This window comes from Homalodisca vitripennis, chromosome X (assembly GCF_021130785.1).
Source record: "Homalodisca vitripennis isolate AUS2020 chromosome X, UT_GWSS_2.1, whole genome shotgun sequence".
NCBI classification, from domain to species: domain Eukaryota; kingdom Metazoa; phylum Arthropoda; class Insecta; order Hemiptera; family Cicadellidae; genus Homalodisca; species Homalodisca vitripennis.
Window position 1 is genome coordinate 139,891,140 of NC_060215.1, and position 20,002 is coordinate 139,911,141.

Here is a 20,002-nt window from a genome sequence, read left to right on the forward strand (position 1 = left end):
TGCAAAAATTCATTGACAGATTTGCAAAGTGTATGGTGATACAGTTGCGTAAGTGGGTACGACAATTCAAAAATGGCCATGAGAACGTCTATAATGAGGACTGATCCGGTTGCACTTCTTTGATTACAGACGATTTGGTGGCTTGAATTGAAGCGAGGATTCGTGAGAACACACATAAACAGGTCTCTCAAACAAATTTCCTGGTGCGTCAAGATCAGTGCTTTACAACATTGTTTCTGAACACCTACAATTTAGGAAAATGTGCTCCTATTGGGTTCCGAAACTCCTAACAGAAGACCACAAAAACCCATAGATTTGAGTGTACAATGAAATTAACCAAACAGAACCTATCCCAACACAAAATCATGGCATCAGTGTTTTAGGATAGGCATGGTGTTTTAATCATCGACGTCATGCAACAAGGAACCACTATCAATGGCAGAAGCATACTGCCAAACTCTGAGAAAGCTACGCAGAGCGATTCAAAACAAAAGATGCAACATGCTTACAAAGGGACAATGCAAAACCTCACACTGCACGTCAGATTCACGATTTATTGGGCAGTTTTGGCTGGAAAGTTTTTGACCACCCACCCTACAGTCCTGATCTTGCGCCGAGGGATTACCATCTGTTACTCCACCTCAAACAACACCTCAGTGGCAACCGTTACAATGATGACAACAACGTGAAAACGGCAGTGAACTCTTTGGTTATCGGAGCAGGCGACAAGTTTTTATGAAGAGGGTATTTTTAAATTGGTTGAGAGGTATGATAAGTGTTTAAACAAACTTGGCAACTATGTTGGAAAATAGAGTGAAGTATGTACTTTCTGAAAATAAATGTACATTTTTGAAATAACCTTTTATTGTGTACTTGTGTACTTACTATTAAAACGGACCTTACTTAAAAAAACAAGCCTTGTATATTCAAATATACAAATAACTGAATACAAATAAAGAATTTTTGAACTTGAACTTGAAATATAATGGCTCTCTAGGATGTGCAAGGCAAACGAGCAGGTGGACACGGAGCTAGACAATGGGCACCCCCCCTTGCTACGGAATGTAGCTTGTCTAAAAATACTTCCTTGACTTCCTAGTCAACCACTATAAGCACGTAGTGTGAGCCTGCCATTCTGAAAGCTTTTTGTGTACTAAAACACTCTGCAAGAGACAAAATATAATTTTGGATATAATGGTGTTTGGCGTTTAGGTCGAAGTCAGCTTCTCAGCCAAACTCTTTCTTGTTTTCCTAACATTCTAAAGGCTCAATTTCTAGAACGAGCGGTGGTGGAATTGTAACTTCTTAAATACCTTCTAGAAAATGTTGTAAATAAGACGTCTTAAAACAGTGTTTAGGAAAAGTTTACAGCACGAACAAAAAATGTGTATTTTTGTCAGAGAGGTACAAGAACGCCATATTTTGGTATGTATCACCTCAAACCAAGCACTCTTTACATATCTAGACAACTATAATCACATTTATTTTACTAATGTTTCATATGTCAAAAGCGTGATATTCGGTATGCCTTATTTGTAGTAAGCTTACGTAATATTTTTTTTAGAAGCAACTAAAATAATGTATTACAGTGGCACACCGACATACCTGCCACCTCTGCCGACTCTCCTCCTCGCCAGACCAACGCAGCGGGATACAGGAGTAGCAACCGATGCCAAGTTAAACCTGAACCTCTGGTCGGCCAGACCACCCTCGTCTCTGCTACACCACGGCCAGTTGCCTAAGCCGGTGTTGACAGGCTACACAGTACAACACAAATCACCACATCAGGTAATCAGGCATACCAATCTACAGGACATGGGTGACCTTGACACTTATCACCAATATAAAAAATGTAATAATACCTACAAGCGTGTCAGTATCATATTTCTTTATACAGGCAATTTCTCAGTTGAAATAAATCAATAAGAGAGCTAGTGGCTGCATGGTTAGACATCAGATTAGAGAAAACAGATATTAAACCTGCCTAAACTGGAACAATTTACAGTATAATTAACTTGTGCTTAGGACAGTACAAACTTAGAAAACAATGGATTATATTAAAGAAATTAAGTGTTTTTATTCTTTTATTGACATTTACATAGACAGATAGATTTTACATAGACCTATTTTACAAACAATGTTTAGTTGCATATATCAGATTTCATAACCCAAACTTTTCAATAAAATAAGTTAATTTTACTAAGAAAATTATATTAGTTCTGATAAACACAGGTAAATCTATTATTGCTTTAGGCTCTCTGAGGTAGTTTTCGGAAGTAAGGTGGGATTTAAGTGTTTCTCTTTGAGTTAGTTAGCCATTCAATAAAAACCTTTCAAATGATTACACATTATTATTAAAAATTTAAGTACATTAAAGTTAATTGCATTACATGACGATTGGCTGGTTCTGATTTTCGATGTATTGCGTCTGTTTACTCAATTCTGACACTAGTTATACAGATTAAACAAAGTAAGGTTCTTGGTTTTCAATTCTTCTGACTTACACTGTAAGAACTGAGAACCAGAGACAAAGTTACACAAGGTAGTTCTAACACTTGGCTTTTTAAGTAAAATAAAAGAAACAACAACCAGGGATATTTGAGTTTAGTGTGGCTCAATCAGCTTGAGAGCATGCAATGAATGAATAAGTTTATACAGATCATCGCGTTATAATATTGCCATTTTGGAAGTCTACGCCAATGTAGAATATTACATAGCATTTTTTAAATTTGTATAATATTGGATATTATCTAAGTATTTTTATGGAATAAAGCTTAACATTACTTGATATAAATTAGGGATGGGTCGATTCCGATACTTTACACCTTAATTCTTAGCAGTATCAAGGATTCTCGATACCTCCAGCTATTTCCACTCAGTTTCCATACCAATATTTTCAAAGTATTTCATCACAAAATAAAGAATAAAATTGTGCTTAAAATACACTTAGGAAATCACAATATCATGATTAGTGATTTGTCAAAGCTGAATGTAAAATCAACTGAATCTTCACGAACAACAACTGACTGATAGTACACAAATTATTGTTCACTTAAATGTGTTAAGATAAAATAATTAGTTTTTTAATTATATATTTATGATAATGCATCACTGTTAGTGTGCTGTGTACATTTGTCAAAAACAACTGTTCGGCAGTACGCAAATTACTGATTGCCAAATGTGTTTTTGCTGTATTTTGTGTATGATAACACATACATAGATAACCAAATTATCATAGTTTTATGAATAAATTTATCCTGCAGTTTCTATTTCCTATGTCTATCTATATCCGTGCATCGCTACACGTCTGTTGCATCAATGCGCATACATCCTTTTCTCAGCATAAAACAAACAAGGCATTCACTAATTTTTAATATTTTGTTATTTGTGCATTTGTATGAATATATCCTCTATAAGTATATATATATATATATATATATATATATATATATATATATATATATATGTACACACACACACATACATATATGTTAAATGTTTTAACATAGCTAAGTTTGAATTGTTGTGCTGACTGCTCCTACTGGCCAGATTTGCTTCAATGGTAACAAAATGAAACCATTTACTGTACTATATTTTTAGTTACCAGATGCGATTAAAAATAACAAATCCACATTTTAATATGACAATTTAGATAGGATAGGAAGAGCAGGCCTATCTTTACCAGATTGGAAGAATATTAATCTTTCCTTCATAGAGTGTGTTCTTTTTAATGTCTCTGTGATGTAAAAGAGAAATATCCTTCCAATCTGGTAAAAGCAAGCAAGCTCTTCCTATTTATTTATTAGGTATTAACAATATTTAGGTACTATTTATACTGGATTTGGAAACAGACTACAAATAAGTGTAATTGCATAAAAATTATAGGTCTCACAACAATGACCATGACAGACAAGTATTGTAATGGCTTAGTACCAAACAAAAATCAAATCTTATAAGAGGTTTTTCTCAAGATAATCAAAAAGCTTTCCAAAAGTTATTGGAAAAAGAATCTTGGTGAAAAGTGTACTGTGCTGACTTCAAAAAAGAGGGTAAATGAAGATCTCAAAGCCCGTAAAAAAGATCTAGTTTAAGAAACTAAGTTTTCAAGGGCAACAAAAACTGCCAATTGTTTAAAAGAATACGAGAAAAGAATAAATTGTATGAAAAAGAGTTAACTGATAATATCAAAAAAATCTTTTGAGAACAAAGTAAAAAAATTCAAGTGATGTACCAAAAACCAACATGGCAGGTAATAAACTCAGAAATGACAATTAAAAAAATTAAGGAAAGGAATAAACTTATCGAAGAGCAGAATAAAATCTGTACTATTGTGAATGATTTCTTTGTAAATATATCAAACTAACAAAGTAAACAAAAACGCCAATAGCAGTATAAATGACATAATTCAAATTATATTGTCAGTTTAAATAGTACATTTTATAACTTTGCTTCATCAAATGAAAAAAAAGTCCAAGGTGTGATAAATTCCTTTAATAACAAATACTCTTGTTTATTATGAATTACCAATGACTGGGAAAAGGAGGAAAACATCTAAGAAAAACTCTAGCTCATTCAATTAAATCTTCCTTTGTAAGAGGGTACTTCCCCGACTAACTCAAAATTACAAAAATGATTATAGTTTACAAAAAGAATTATCAATAATTGAAAAAAAATATTACCATTTAATTTTTGCCAGCAATATCCAAAATATCTGAAATAATAGATTGTAAACATGTGTAGAAAGAAATAAAATTTTAGACGATTCTCTACATGGATTTAGGAAAAATAAATCTATTACAATAGTGGTAAACTTTATTGAGGCCATTGTTAATTCATTTGACAAAAACGAAACAGGTATCGATGTTTTCATGAACTTGTCAAAGACGTTTGTTTGAGAGTGTTGATCACAATAATCTAATAGAGATTCTAAAACAGAATGGAGGGAACGGAAGGAACTAAATTGGTATGAATCCTACTCATAGACCTAGTAAAAGTAGTAATGATATGTATAAACTACACACTTTCAGAAGACAACAAAATTAAAAAGTATAAAAATCAAATTTGCAGAAAACAATTCCAGGTGTGTCACAGGGATAAAATCTTAGAGTCCTTTTTTATGTTATATAACAAATGTTAATAGATGTTTAATAAGTACATAGATAATGGAAATATAAAGTTACCTGGCAGAACACAAAACAAAGTAGAAAATTGTGCTTTATCTAAAGTAATAAATTTGTGTGATTTTAAGATAAAGTTAAAAACACGTTAGTCATATGTAAAAGTAGACATAATACTCTATAAAAGAATTTAAGGAGTTACATTGTACTGTGTCTGATTTTAAAATAAACTGTCTGTAAAAAGACAATTAGCATAAATTTGATTACATTTAGGTTATGATTGACACTATTTCTGTATAGAGGTACTAATTTGACTGTTAAAATAATTAAAATTTTAATTGAACTAAATTTTAGTATCGGAATCGGCCCATCACTAACATCAGTGATAACTATATGACACATGGGTAAGTTAAACATACTTCTTTTTTCAGGTAACTTAAAAATAAATCCTGTTACCATTCTTGAAAAATATACAGCTTCTATAAGTCTTCAGGTCCTCAACTATCTTTATTATCATAGATTGTAAACAAACTCTCTTTAGATGACTTGCATCATGCAATGAAAAATATCAGTATTTGTTTGGCTATTAAATAATGATTTGAAACAGGAGGAAATGAAAAGATACTGACAGCATGATAAACACACTGCCGTTTCCGCCGGAAAGCGAAAGGAGCTTCATCCTGGGTTGGGGAGGTGGGGGAGACATTATGGCTGTCATCATCTCCGGAAGATATGACTCCAGCAATGTCATTGAGCAGTAGGCTGGTGGTAATGTTTTTGTGCTTCCTCTTTTTGTACTGTCTCTTCTCTTTCCTTGGCAGATACTCATCCTGAAATCACAAGTTCAGATTAGAAAAGGGTCTCAGACCTGGTAGAATTTACCTCTTGGAAAGAGATCAAACTTTCCCAAATGGAAGAATGTAGCGTCCCATTATAACATTCATTCACTGGTAAGTATCACACAAACATTTAGGAGAAAAGCTTGCTAAGCAAACTCCTAATGTATGGACATGGGTAAAGCAATCTTTGCTATAGACAAACTTGTGACTGACACTGACACAATTGAAAGCGAGCAGCTCGCTCATTTAACATCACCACATACTCCGTTTGAAGTTTATTTTTGATGATAGGATTGTGAAAGGAAACAGGATTTTTCCTTCACATCACCACATACATCTCCGTCCATAGTGCTCCTCTGGTAGCAAGAGGTTTACTCTTAAGAACGTCCTGCTTGGTTGGTGGGCTGGCAGCAGCAATGGTGTAGTAATTCTACGATTTAGGATCTTCAACTGTAATTTTTATTAAAATCTCAACTTTTCAAAGCTAAACGGTTATTTTCTTGAATGTTTGATAACTTCAATTATTTGTAAATAAATTATATATAAATAGTATATAAATAAACAATGAAATGGCTTATTATATAAGACTTAAAACTACACTTTTCCTTATTTCTCAACATATACAAATTTAACATCATATAAATGCACTAACATAAAAATTCCTTTTAAATAAACATCTGCCGCCAGTGTCTTGAGCCAGACAAAGACTGCATCTTTGAGTTTCTCATCATGCTCAAACCACTTTAATTGTCTATAACCGTACTCTCAGTCCTGGAAATTTGTGGTAATTCATCAATTATTTCAGACATAATTTGACCACCGACTGTTACAAATCCTTCTTTTGATTTTCTCACCGAGTTTATTGGTGACCAAAGAGGACCTGGCATTTCTCTCCTCATTATGGACATTTGTTTGGCTGTTTTTGAAACATTTAACTCATTTCTGAACAACTCCTTGAGTCATTACTTTCAATCCACACACACAGGTAAGTTCTCAGTGAACTGCTACTGCAGAATACTGCTTAACTTTGAAAAATTATATGACAGCATGCGCCTCACACTTGGCGTTGCTTTTGATGAGGAGGACATTTAGAAAAGTTACAGATAACTATCTAGCTCGTGGACGACTTATTGTACCATGGCGACTGACTGGACGAGTACACTAATGCAACATCCTCCGATTCTCATACAGAGAGCAAATGGAGGTTACTTTCCGAATGACCTTCGTATATAAATTATATTTATTAAAGTTCCTGTGGATGAAGATTGTTATCAACATTTTTAACAAATGGCTTCTAGAATTTCTTCCTACTTGTTACTTATTCAACAGAACAAGAAGTCTTCTTTTAAGAAACATAGACTCCTCATAAGGAAGCCAGGTGACACGAGATATTTGTATGAACCTCCTTACTCTCTTTGCTATCTCCTCTATAGATTGCTATCTCCTCTATAGATTGCCATCTCCTCCATAGATTGCTATCTCTTCCATAAGATTGCTATCTCCTCTATAGATTGCTATCTCCTCCATAGATTGCTATCTCCTCTATAGATTGCCTGAGAGCTATGCACCTCTCCAAAACCATGTAATTTCAATTCTAGCAATAGTAGTAGACAGAATTTAGATTATTATTTATATTCATGTTTAGACAATAGACGTGATCTAGCATGGCTGCTTTACTAATAAAAGAAAAATATTTCTTAAATTTTATTAAAATTTTGTGAAAAAGACTTACTCTAATTTTATAGCAGAAAACATTTTCAGTTTGATTTAGACTTGGTTCAAATTTTCATATACATAGACATATTTTATTTTCATATACAGAAGTGATAATTTACAGTATTAGATTGAATTAAAATAATATAATTTAATTTAAATAAACATATTAGTTTTGTAACCAGATAACAGGCCTTGTTAAAGGGCACTGTCATCTGATAAAGCACGTTCACAGGATGGGTGTTTTAGACAGAAACCCTGTGTGGGCAGAAAGGGAAAAGGCTGAGCACATAGTTTTTTACTGGGATGACTTTGGTGGGACCATTGGAACACAGGCCTTTGGAACACTGGTTAAAAGAGGTGAGTGATGTCTCATAGGGAGCTTGTTGGTAAGTTACAGCACTTTGTAAAGCTTATTGAATGGGCTGGAATGTACGGAACCTCTCTTGTTATTCGACGATGGATGCAAAAACCCCTAGTATTTAAGTGACGTGACTATATTTTTTCCTTAAACAGAAAAAATAAAGCTTTTTAATTTTGATGACTGTAAGCTCTACATAATCATGAACAAGTCTATTTTGTACTAATTTTCATATAAATGGCAGGAACACAACATACTTGTTTATCATGTTTTTATGGATTGAAATGAGTACAGAAAATTGTAGTATTTGTATGATTTTATTATATTCTGTTCAAAGAGAAAATTAATTCTCTCACCTTTTCTTTATTTGAAGTTACAGTAAAATTGTTCTATTTGTTAAATTATTAAAATTTTTTGAAGAGTTATTCTAATTTGATTTGAATTCTATAGAAGAAAAGTTTTTAGATTGATTTAGACTTGATTCAAATTTTTCATTCTTGTTAAATGGCTTTTATTTTTTATATACACAAACGATAGTTTACTGTAGTAGACAGATAGCAGAGCTCTTTTACAGAATGGGTGTCTTTGACATAGACCCTGTGTGTAGGATGTACGGGCAGGAGATGGCAGAGCACGTAGGTTTTACCTGTGATGAGCTGGTGGGTGAGAAAGCACAGGCCTTTGGAACACTGGTCAAAGAACAGGTGATATCTCATTGGTAAGTTACTGCACTTTTTTAAGCTTTTTAAACTGACTGGAACGTAGTGAGAACCTCTCGTTTTAATCCATGGGGAGTGCAAAAGGCTCTAAAGTTGGCTGATGTGCTTAGGTTTTTGAGACCACCCCTTTCGAATGAATGAACTATAATTTATTTTGTTTGAATATTTAATTTTGAACTTAGAATTTTTATTTGAGAAGAAATTAGAATTAGAAATTTCATAGGCTCGTCAATCATCTGCTCACTTGCTCTGTCTACTCCATTGTTTGTCTAGTCATTGCTCATGTCCTACTGTAATAGACACCTTGATCAGTGTGCTTAACCTGTTAAGGAGTGCGGCCGTTCCGGAACGTCCTATTCAGCCTACTACAGGAGAGTAAGCATTTTAACCCAAAAATGATGTCACGGAGTAAGAAAAATATGTGTTTAAACATTTTTTCATTAACAACAATGTATTATTACATGAATACATAGCAAAATAAACTTCAAAAAAATTACTTTACACTTGAAAATGTACTATTTCAGAAAATCTTTTTAGTATGAAATGTTTCAAGGCATGGGAATACACAAAGACCAACATTACATTCAGGACATTCAAATGTTGTGTCTTTTCTCTGTTTCGGTTTTGTTTTGGTGTTAGCACACACAAAGCACTTGCATTGTAGCTTTCTTGTCTGTCCTTCCGGTGTTGGTGTTGGTGTGTCTCCACCCTAGGTCATCGCTCTCGGGCATGCTACAGCTGTCTCCCTCTCTCGATAGTATACTTCAAAGATTTTTCGTATGAGGCCTAATCTGAATTCATGGATGTGATGTTTTTTTGTGGTAAACATTGTACCTGTTGAATGCATCCATGACAATGTCAATTGTGTGTAAGAATAATTTCCTGTACCATTTTGTAGTTTTCCGTGTCGAGTCATTGAATGATATCATCATATCAGACCTATCTACTGCTCCCATCTTTCTATTGTACTCAATAACTGATTTAGGCTTCACGAAAACTGCTCTGTTGGGCTTCCTGACTTCGACCATTTCATGTTTGTGTTCACAGTAGTCAGCATCGTCACCTGGCGCTTGTCACATCATCTGACTGTTACTATGTTTTTTTTGCTTCGTACCTGAATATCACCCTTTTTCATTTTATTGGGCAAACAGGTCATATCCTTCTGATTACATCTCACTGTTCCGTAAGCTCCTGTATTTTTTTCACCAAGCCATTGAAACAGTTCAGGGCTGGTATACCAGTTATCAGCATACAAAACGTGGTTTTTATTCAAAAAAGGTTGCATCATGGTTTTTACTACTTTGCTTGAAACACCACTATTTTCATTAGTTTCTGTGTACTGGGTGCCTTTTCCAGTATAGACCCGAAAATCTAGAACAATACCTGATTTACAGTCACACAAAACATAAAGCTTGATAGCAAACCTTTTCCGTTTGTTGGGTATGTACTGTCGGAAACATAACCTTCCCTTCCATACCATCAAACTTTCGTTGACTGCTAGGTCTTAGTCAGGAACGTAGCTAGACAAAAACTTCCGTCTAACTGTCTCAATTACAGTTCGTATTTTATAAAGATTGTCAGCAGCCCCTTGATCAAGGCTGTTGTTGTCAAAATTTAACATGCGCAGCAATAGTAAAAAACGGTCTTGGCTGAATACATTTGAGAATATGGGTGTTGATAAAAGTGGATCCTTTGCGCAGTATGACTTGAGAGTGTTTTTCTTAGAATGAGGCATAAGCAAAAAAACGCCAGAAAAACAATACAACTCATCTGGAGTAGTATCTACCTAACGCTTTACTTTTGAGTATTCTGGCAAATTTTGATTTTCTTTTACATATTCTCTACAATACTTGTTTGTCTCAGCAGCAATATGACCAACAAGATCATAGTCCGATAGTGAAAAAAATCTATTTCTTTACCTTGCTCTATTTCGTCTGGGCCTAAAGTCAAGCCAAATGTCAAAATCAAATGCATTAGGAGTAAAATCATCAAGATGACGCCACTTACATATGGGGCAAAGATTTGAGTCAGGAGTTTGCTGTGCACAAGGTGGTACAGCAGGCCTATCGCCGATTTGGGGTAGTGAAGCAGATCCATCGTCAGTTTGGTCTTCCATGTTCACGTCACTAACACTCGTTGAGTCTGTGTTTTGTACACTAGTAACGCCACTAAATAATGTGTCATCCAGCTCTCTGTCACTGTCAATATCTAACACATCGTCATCGGAGTGCAAAACATCACCTCCATCTTGAGCAAGCTGGTCACCTTCACTAATATCATACAAAATATCTCGTATGTCATCACTCCTAACAAGCCAATCCCGATCCATTTTAGAACAGAATAAACTTGCCAACAGTAATGCTAAAACACAACTGAACTAATGCACACATAACCTAATGCAATACTCACTTCATTACCACTTCAGTATCGGATTCCCACCGTTTACGATTGCGCCAAATCCAAGTACTAAACATTTACTGGGCAGGTGTTTCTATGCAAGGACTCACTTAGCCGTGAAACACCCAGGGCCGTTCTCGAACGGCCGCACTCCTTTATCAGTAAATTGCAATACTCTTCAACACGTTAAAGTAGCAATCTCCATAGTAGTGCGGCCACTTTATGAGATGTGACTTATTGTTAACTGGTTTACTAATTGTTTATTGTTGTTTGTGAGTCGGTGTTGTTTATGGCTTTAGTCAGTGTAGTGTAATAAATAGAAATTCTTGATTCTCTTTGTAAACCTGACAGTTTGGAGTCAATACAAATATTAATTTATAATGGAATAGCTGCAGTGAATCTAAATACTTACGACGACTCTTGATGGAGGCAAATACAGAACCATTATCAATGAACCAATGAGAGTCACTGCACCCTCAGCTACCTTGTCATCTGAGATCAAGGAGACCGGCATCATCTGATGCTCCTAGCATCTTGGACCATAGAGGAGTGGAGATGTCCGACCACAAGTTTGTATATTGCATTGTACTGTGCAAGAAAGAAAAAGCTGAACCAAAGTTTATAACATAGATTTTCAAAATTCAGTTATGAAAAGGCTTTCCAGAATGTCACAAATGTACTGGCATAATATTAAACATGTCAGGGAAGTGGACATGATTGAACATTACGTATCAAATACAAAAATAGTTTTTGATGAGCAAGCTCTAGTTGTTTGTAAGCAAGTTACTAGAAATAGAGCACCATGGTAAAATGCTTCGATAAATAATCTGATTAACCTCAGGAATAAAGTAAGAAGATAGTTTTGGAATACCACGAGCAGTGAAGATTGGAACAACTACAAATTGTTAGGTAAACAGTAAATAACATATCCAAATCTGAAATGCCTCATAAAACCTACACCCTGAAAACCAGTGTGAAAAAGACCCGACTTATGAATAATCCCTACACCCTGAAAACCGGTGGCGGGGTAAGTGTGAAAAAGACTCGACTTACGCATAAACCCTACACCCTGAAAACCAGTAGCCGGGTAAGTGTGAAAAAGACCCGACTTGCGCACAAATCCTACACCCTGAAAACCGGTGGCCGGGTAAGTGTGAAAAAGACCCGACTTACGCATAAACCCTACACCCTGAAAACCAGTGGCCGGGTAAGTGTGAAAAAGACCCAACTTGCGCATAAACCCTACACCCTGAAAACCGGTGGCCGGGTAAGTGTGAAATAGACCCGACTTGCGCACAAATCCTACACCCTGAAAACCGGTGGCGGGGTAAGTGTGAAAAAGACCCGACTTACGCGTACCCAACTTACGCACTACACTATCTCATATCTTACCTTGACAGGTTTGGACCATGACGTCCCATGATTGAACTGGTTGGTGAAGAGAGGGGCAAAGGCGGGTCTGGAAGCTTTCATAGCTGACACTTCTGCCAGCAGTTGGCCACTAAAGTCTTGTGCTTGGAACCTGTCCAACATTTACATTGTTAATCTCACTGAGCAAATAGAGAGAGGATGAGTTAGTGCTGTTGGGACAAGATGAGAAATAGGTCTAAAAAAAACAAATAGGTCAAGAGAAACTTTAACATAGACATTAACCTTTGACTTTGAGAACTAATGTTTATGAATTTTAAATCATTAGCAAATCCATTCAAATATTCACTGTAGTACAAAATTACCTTCCTACACTTCTGGTATATTATGAGCTGGGATGCGCACATTCTGATCTCAATTCCTCATTCATTTTATTTAAAATCAATTTTGTCTCAGTTTCTTTACAGTATTATTCAACATATATTTTCCATATTCTCCATTCCAATAATTCTTAACAGTATATTAAACCTTCAAGATAGTTTGACGGCCGCTACACGTCATCCAAACATATTTTCAGCGGATCGACAGATGATTTATTGAGAATCAAGACAGAGCAAAATCGCAAGAGGGCTATCTGTACATCCAAAACATCAAGTCAGGATGAATTTATGGTTTAACGCGCTACTCTTGGACGCGGGAGTTAGCATCGGAGTCAGGTTCAATTCCCCCACCTGATGTTACAAATTTCTTTTTATCTGGTGTACTCTTATGAGAGTCACTGGTTTGTAGTAAAGTTGGCTTGAGGACCCTCTTTAAATTAACGATGGTTGGCTGGGGGTGGAAGTTGATCAGTGTATTCTTGTAAAAGTGTTCAAACTCAAAAAACCCATTTTGAATTTTTTGTCTTTACTAATAAAAATTTTTTTAACACTCATTTACATTATCTTACGTTTGGAAAGGCAATTATTATTAAATAATGATCACACAATTAGTTTTCAGGGTTAAAAACCCATTTAAGCCAAAAAGATTAATACTAAATTAAATTATTAAGCCATAAACACTTTTAATGCTATTGCTATTTAATGTTACTCCCTTAAATTTCTGGACTAATTTTTGTATATTTCAAGCTTTTTGGAAAGCCAGGGGGTTCACTTCTGGCTGGTTTATACCTTCCAGTAGACTACACTGAATATAGCAAAAACCAATGTGTCACTTAAACCTGGGCAACAGTATGGATGTTTGGGAGCGACACATAACCAACCACAAATGTTGAGATATTGGGGTACATGGTAAATCGTAAGGACTAGTTTACTGCAGGAGTGATTGTTGGAGTTAGTGGGGCTCCCTAGGTGTTAAAGGCAGTTGCTAGCCTAGACATAAGAGCCCACTTTGACTGGAGTAGCTGGTACAAAGCTGGACTCCCCTTCTTTCAAAAGACATGGCTGAGATTAATGTCCAAAATCCTTCATCGTGGATCTCGACAGGAGGTGGCTCCTACTCCCAATCTTACCCATTCAGAATAACCTAACAGCATAAAGGTCCTTTTAGGATTAAGTGCAACTTCTCAGCTTCCTGTCCTAAGAGGAAAAAAGTTTTGCAGAAAGAATTGTTCAATCAATTCAATAATCTATTATGAAAAATTTCTATATTTTTTTTATTAGACAGAAAAAATTAAGATTACGATACATATTTTTATGCACTTGACAGCAAAACTAGAAACAATAAAACATTAAAAACCTTATGGAAACATTCACCTGTAGCTATTTGGTCACTCGGATACTTTAACTGTGTACTACATTAAATATCGCCTAAATACGGATTGTCAAACCAGCAAAGATTGAAAATTAGGAGGCTTTTAATGCATCTGATTTACCAATGCCACGGCACTCAAAAGGGTTAATTATAAATTATAGTTTTTCCCAAATGAACTTTTGAACGAATTATATGAATCTTGATGAAAAAAGCATGTCTGATTTGATATCACACCTGTCAGAATCTGTACATCTCTTAATAGAGCTGTATCAGAAATCAATGCAACCTATAATATATGAACTCTTTGAATTTCACCAAATGGAACAACAAATTAGCCCATAATCCAATCGAGTTATAATGCAGTTTCTGTGAAAGATAGGAAGTGATAACAAATAATACCCAAAAACCATGACACAGTGAAATGGTAACAAATGATGTATATGTAGTATATGATACAGGGAAAACTAACTCAACATAAAATGAAATAATACGTGGTATAAACTGTTGTACCACCATAACATCAAATATAGACCATACACTTGATCTAAGTTCAATAAAAGGCGCTTAAGTCTAATATAGCAAACAATCAAATTGACAAGGCAAAACAACAGCGTTTTAATAAAATTATGTAAATATCTATTGATGAATAATTAATTACTTGTAACATTGGATTTGTTTTTATTATAACTTGATCCAGAATAAACTATTGCGACACAAGAAACATTTTCATCATAGCTGTGTTAACATAACTGTAAAATTGCAACTTCTGATCTGAATAAACAACTGAAAATATTTCTATCACATCAATAGGGTGCGGGTGCTAAAGCTGTAATTTTAATAGTTGACAAAGCTTATTCCTTTAGTTCAATGGCTAATAAAGATACTAATTAACTTTCTGAGTCAAGTGGGTGCACTGGCACATCATGTGTATTCAGTCACTAGTGTAACTAGCACATCCTGATGTAAGCTGTCAGTAAAACCAGCGTAGATTTGATACTCCATGAAATATTTGGAGTGTGTTGGATTCAGAATTGTTCTTGAAGAGGCAAACACTTTTGTAGTGTAGTTTTTTCCTGTCTTCACATTCACATCCTGTATTGATTCACTATTTTCAAGTTTTCACCAGCTATTAGTTGTTTGTAAACAAGTATGTTAAGTCCGTACGTTATACACAAGTCTGTGATTAAGATACATAGTTGAATACCTTTCTAAAGATAAACTACCAAATTTTCCAGGCTTTAGTGACAGTGAAAAAAACAAGAGTTATTTCATTATAAGAGATACAAAAATGTTAATGCTAAAAACTACTACTTCGTGGAAAAATACCCGAGCCACGATGGGGTATAACTGCCTAAAAAGAGTAAAAAAACGGACAGTTTTTTATTGGTTTTATCTTAAATGTAAATTTTAGAAATTCGTCATAGAACAGAGTCAGATTTGTTTGATTTCTAAAACTAAATATACGAAGAACATTTATATTCCTCTCCTCTACAATGAGGAGTTCACGACTAATCTAAGAGCCCCCTCCCTACAGTATTGCCCCAGTACAAGCATATTCTTATTAGATCCAATTCCAAAATCAACACAAGAATTATCTGTGTTGCTGGTGTCACTGCTGACAAGCAAAATACTGAGATGATAGGTATCTGAGTCACATAAATAAAGGTACTGTATGATATGAAATATGGAACCAAATAGGTTTCTCTGGATAAGAGTTTTGTCAAGAAGAAGTTGACTGAATAATAAAATATAATTTATCACTTACCTTTTCTCAAATATCTCAACAGTAAGGTGTAGCAGTTCCCGTTTTGAGTTTTCTCTTCGTTTCACCAACTCAAGAAGGGTGACTGCTCTGCTGAGATTTCTTTTTAACTTGACCATCTTCTCGTAGGTGGACTCATCATTCTTCCTATTTTTCCTTGTCTGCATTTTCTCTGTGCGCCGCCGAAATGCAAGGTAAGGATTGTTATTGCTGTTACCTCCTCGATGTGCCTCCGTTTTCACGCAAGGTATCAGGGACTGTTGCTGAAACAAATAACACTTGTATTCTGAGCACTAACCCATCATGTTGAAACTATAAATGAAAGAAACATAAATTAGAAAGAATTTAATTCAGAAACCGATGGCAGATATATGATGTATAATACAAATAAGTAGGATTTGACTGGTACCAACAGTATGGAAATTTGGTTGTTCCCTACATATGTTTATATAAGAAAACTAACGTATGAATGGAAGGCCAAATATCTAAAATTACTTTTAATGTCAGTTGCATTTGTATGAAATATTTCTTGTCAATCAATCATCATTGAACATATATTTATTTATTGTGCCACGTATGTTCACTAGTTCTCAACTGACGCCATTTTTGAATGCTCTGTTATGTTTTCAGTTTGTTGTCCACATTTAAAATGTTTAAGACATTACCAATCTTGCCGACTGTGAGATTCGTGCAGTAATTCTAATTTTGTAAGCAAGAATGTGAAATATACTGAAATTTATAGCCAAGTTATAGATGCTTAGAGTGAAGAGACAATGAATGATGGAATGGTTAGAAAGTGGGTTAGAATGTTAATGAAGGCCAAACCAATGTCCACAATGAGGTTCAGCGTGTTCAGCAATCTGTTGTCAACAATGATTTTGATGAGTGATAAATTGATCATTGATGAATTTTCCCAAAGGTGAAGCCACTTATGTGTCTTGATATTGTGAGACTTAAGAAAAAACGGTTCACGATTCAAAACAAATGGAGAGGAATGCATAGTAAAAGAATTATGTTGCTCGGTGACACATACTGCTAGTGACACTCAAACGGTGACTTGACAGTTTTATTGGGAGCAGTTTAACTATATAGACTTTGCGCTGTTCGATTACCACTTGTTCCTACACATGAAGCGCAAGCTAGGCGGTAAGTACTTTGGATCCGTCGATGAGATTAAAAATGGTGTACAATCGCGGCCATCATCATTGACAGGAAGTTTCTATAAGATGTATTGAAAATCTAGTCACCTCGTGTCCAAATTGTGCAAGTAAAGGATTGAAAATATTACAGAGCTAAAGGTCCAATCGGTCAGAACTAAGTTGTATTATCCTTAAATGTTGCTACATTATCTCTAGCCTCTCAGACTCTGAATGAAGGTATTTGGAATATAACCTGCCTATAGAACTGACCTATTGACAAGCTCCACTCCAACACATCACGTAAAAGACAAACAAACCCACCGTTTAGAGCCACTAAACTGGAAGGACAATTTGTAAACTCTAGACATGAACTCTAGAAAAACATACGAACAGTAGAATGTCTACAAAAGTTTTTAGGTTACAAAATAAGGTTGAACATGAAACAATTGATGGTGCATAAAATTCAGTTGACTACTTTCCAGATGGATCGAAGCCGAATCCCGAATCCACAGAATCTTCAACAAAGATCCGGATTCGAGAATCGATTGACGGGATTCGACTTTGGAATCAGCGAAGATCAGCTATGTCAATAATTATCAGCTGATAAACAGTACACAAATAATTACCTCCCGCTAAAACGTGTTTTGTGTATTTTGAATGTTCAAAACTCTAAATACATAATCTAATTAAAAATATTATGCTTGCATTTAGTATAGTTTATATTTATATTCACACAGTGGCATGAGTGATGCATTTTTTTGAGGAAGATAGGTGACCAGTATTATTAGTATTTTCCATATTTATGTTCGTGCAGTGCCATTACTTTGCTGTGTTTATTCGCTGACAACAGCGGATTTGTATTACACAAATTACTGATTGCGAAAACATAATTTCTTTGTATTTTGTGTATGAAAACACATAGATAGCTAACCTAATTAAAAAATTATTGTCCTTTTGTAAATAATATTGCTTGTTTATGTTTGTGCTACGCCACGCATCTCCTGCATTTATTCGAGGAAGACTCTTTCAGTTCGGTTGGAGCATGGATTAGATCTTTCTATGCTGAAAAATGTTCAACTTCAGTTTTGTTACAGCACATTGGACAGAGAATCATATTAAGGGAAGCTTTGCTACTTATAAATGTAACAATTTTGCTAAGGAAATACAATGTTTCTGTGTACATTGTGAAAAACTCTGTGAAATGTGTTGTTAAAGTAGCAAATAAATAAATAGATAAAGGCACTTTCACTACTGGATGGAACAATGAAGAAGATTCCTACAAATAGAATAGAATTCCTGCCAGTTCATCATAGGAAAAAACATCTCTGAATGAAGCTCTTACTTCCTTCGACATGAAAAGATCTTTGATGCTACTATCTAAACAGCTGCTACTTTAATTGATACAGTGTTTATTATTTCTTCCTATAAGAATGATATGCCAGAGAATTGTGAAAAAACCTTTCTGATAAAACAGGACAACTTTGTAACTTCAAGATAAAGAAATTATCCACATCTATCTAAATGATCTATCTATCGATTAATCTATCTTTAACTCTAATAATCTAATTCAACTTAAAGATCTTCTCGAATTAAAATCCTGTGAAACAGTCTTCAAGTTAAGTACGGAAGAGGCTTAATTCTAATTCCATAGGTGTACTTAAAGCTTGATTGAATGTTACCTATCCACATTAAGTGTTCAAAACAAAAAATAAGAGGCATAAAACCAGAGTAAAATCAACATTGGAACATTAGAGAACTCAGAAAGTCATATAATAAGCCGGACACATTCCCACTAAGCAAGAAGGGAGTGTACAAGAGTCACAGATGAGACAAAAAGATTAGGATTTAGGAATCCAAGAACAGATGGGAGGCTAACACACTTACGATTGCAGAGCCTAATCAAAAGCAAGACCATCTTAGAGGTCAATACTAAAAGAAAGAGATCCTGATCAGATCTGGCAACCAGAACTCGATAGAACATTTACATCCAAATTAATTCTAAAAGATCTATCCATTCCATACACAAACACACTAACACAAATAAAGTTAAAACAATTACAGACCCATTTCCTTGGTCTCATCTGACTCGAAAAGTAACAGAAAAATCATTCTTTTAAAACCATCTAAAGCACAACAACTTTCTACTTATGAAACAACAGGGCTTCTTTATCAGGAAGACCACCCCTTACTGTTATGACATATATTTCGCTGAATATATTATTGACAACTTACAAAAGCAAAGTTTCTAGCATTTTCCTTTGAGTCAGTAATCAGTCATTAATCAGTCATTCATACGCATATAAGTTTACATCAAATTAATGTTGTTGAAGTTCATAAAACCTAAATAATATATTAAATGATGCACTTCGATAATATTACTTCTATTTACATAGTACCCAAATCATGTGCCTAATGTATTACCTTTTTTATACAAATTTTGTATGCACATAAGTCACATTTAAATGGACAACAAACAATAACAAATAATAACAATGAGCACACAAGTAACATATACAACTCCAACAACAGAGCAACAAATTATAACAGAGTTTAAAAAGGAATAAACTTTGAATAAAATACCATTACAAGAAATAATCTACAGTAATACACAATCTGAACCAAAATAACTAGATTGTTTAAAATAAAGAAAGATGACTAACAACGGTACAATGGAAAAATTGTTAATACTAAAAAATAGTTTTAAGACGTGTGCATTTTATTTTTAAAGCTTTCAAAATAGAGTTACTTAATTTTAAGAGGCAATCTGTACAAATTACGGTTGGATAAATACATTCCAATATAAACAGTAAAATTGTGATCTTGATTCTTGATTAT

The 20,002-nt window shown here is 34.6% G+C and overlaps 1 protein-coding gene across 1 annotated transcript in view; it reads right to left on the minus strand.

Annotated features, from left to right (window-relative positions):
* Positions 1-20,002, minus strand: part of LOC124369916 (enhancer of polycomb homolog 1) — a 79,893-nt gene that overhangs the window by 42,524 nt on the left and 17,367 nt on the right. Inside the window, exons 5-8 of the mRNA XM_046828096.1 lie at positions 16,032-16,291; positions 12,539-12,668; positions 5,747-5,947; positions 1,606-1,757 (exon numbers count right to left, since the gene is read on the minus strand). Coding sequence (XP_046684052.1) covers positions 1,606-1,757; positions 5,747-5,947; positions 12,539-12,668; positions 16,032-16,291 — 743 coding nt within the window. The remainder of the gene's footprint in view (positions 1-1,605; positions 1,758-5,746; positions 5,948-12,538; positions 12,669-16,031; positions 16,292-20,002) is intronic.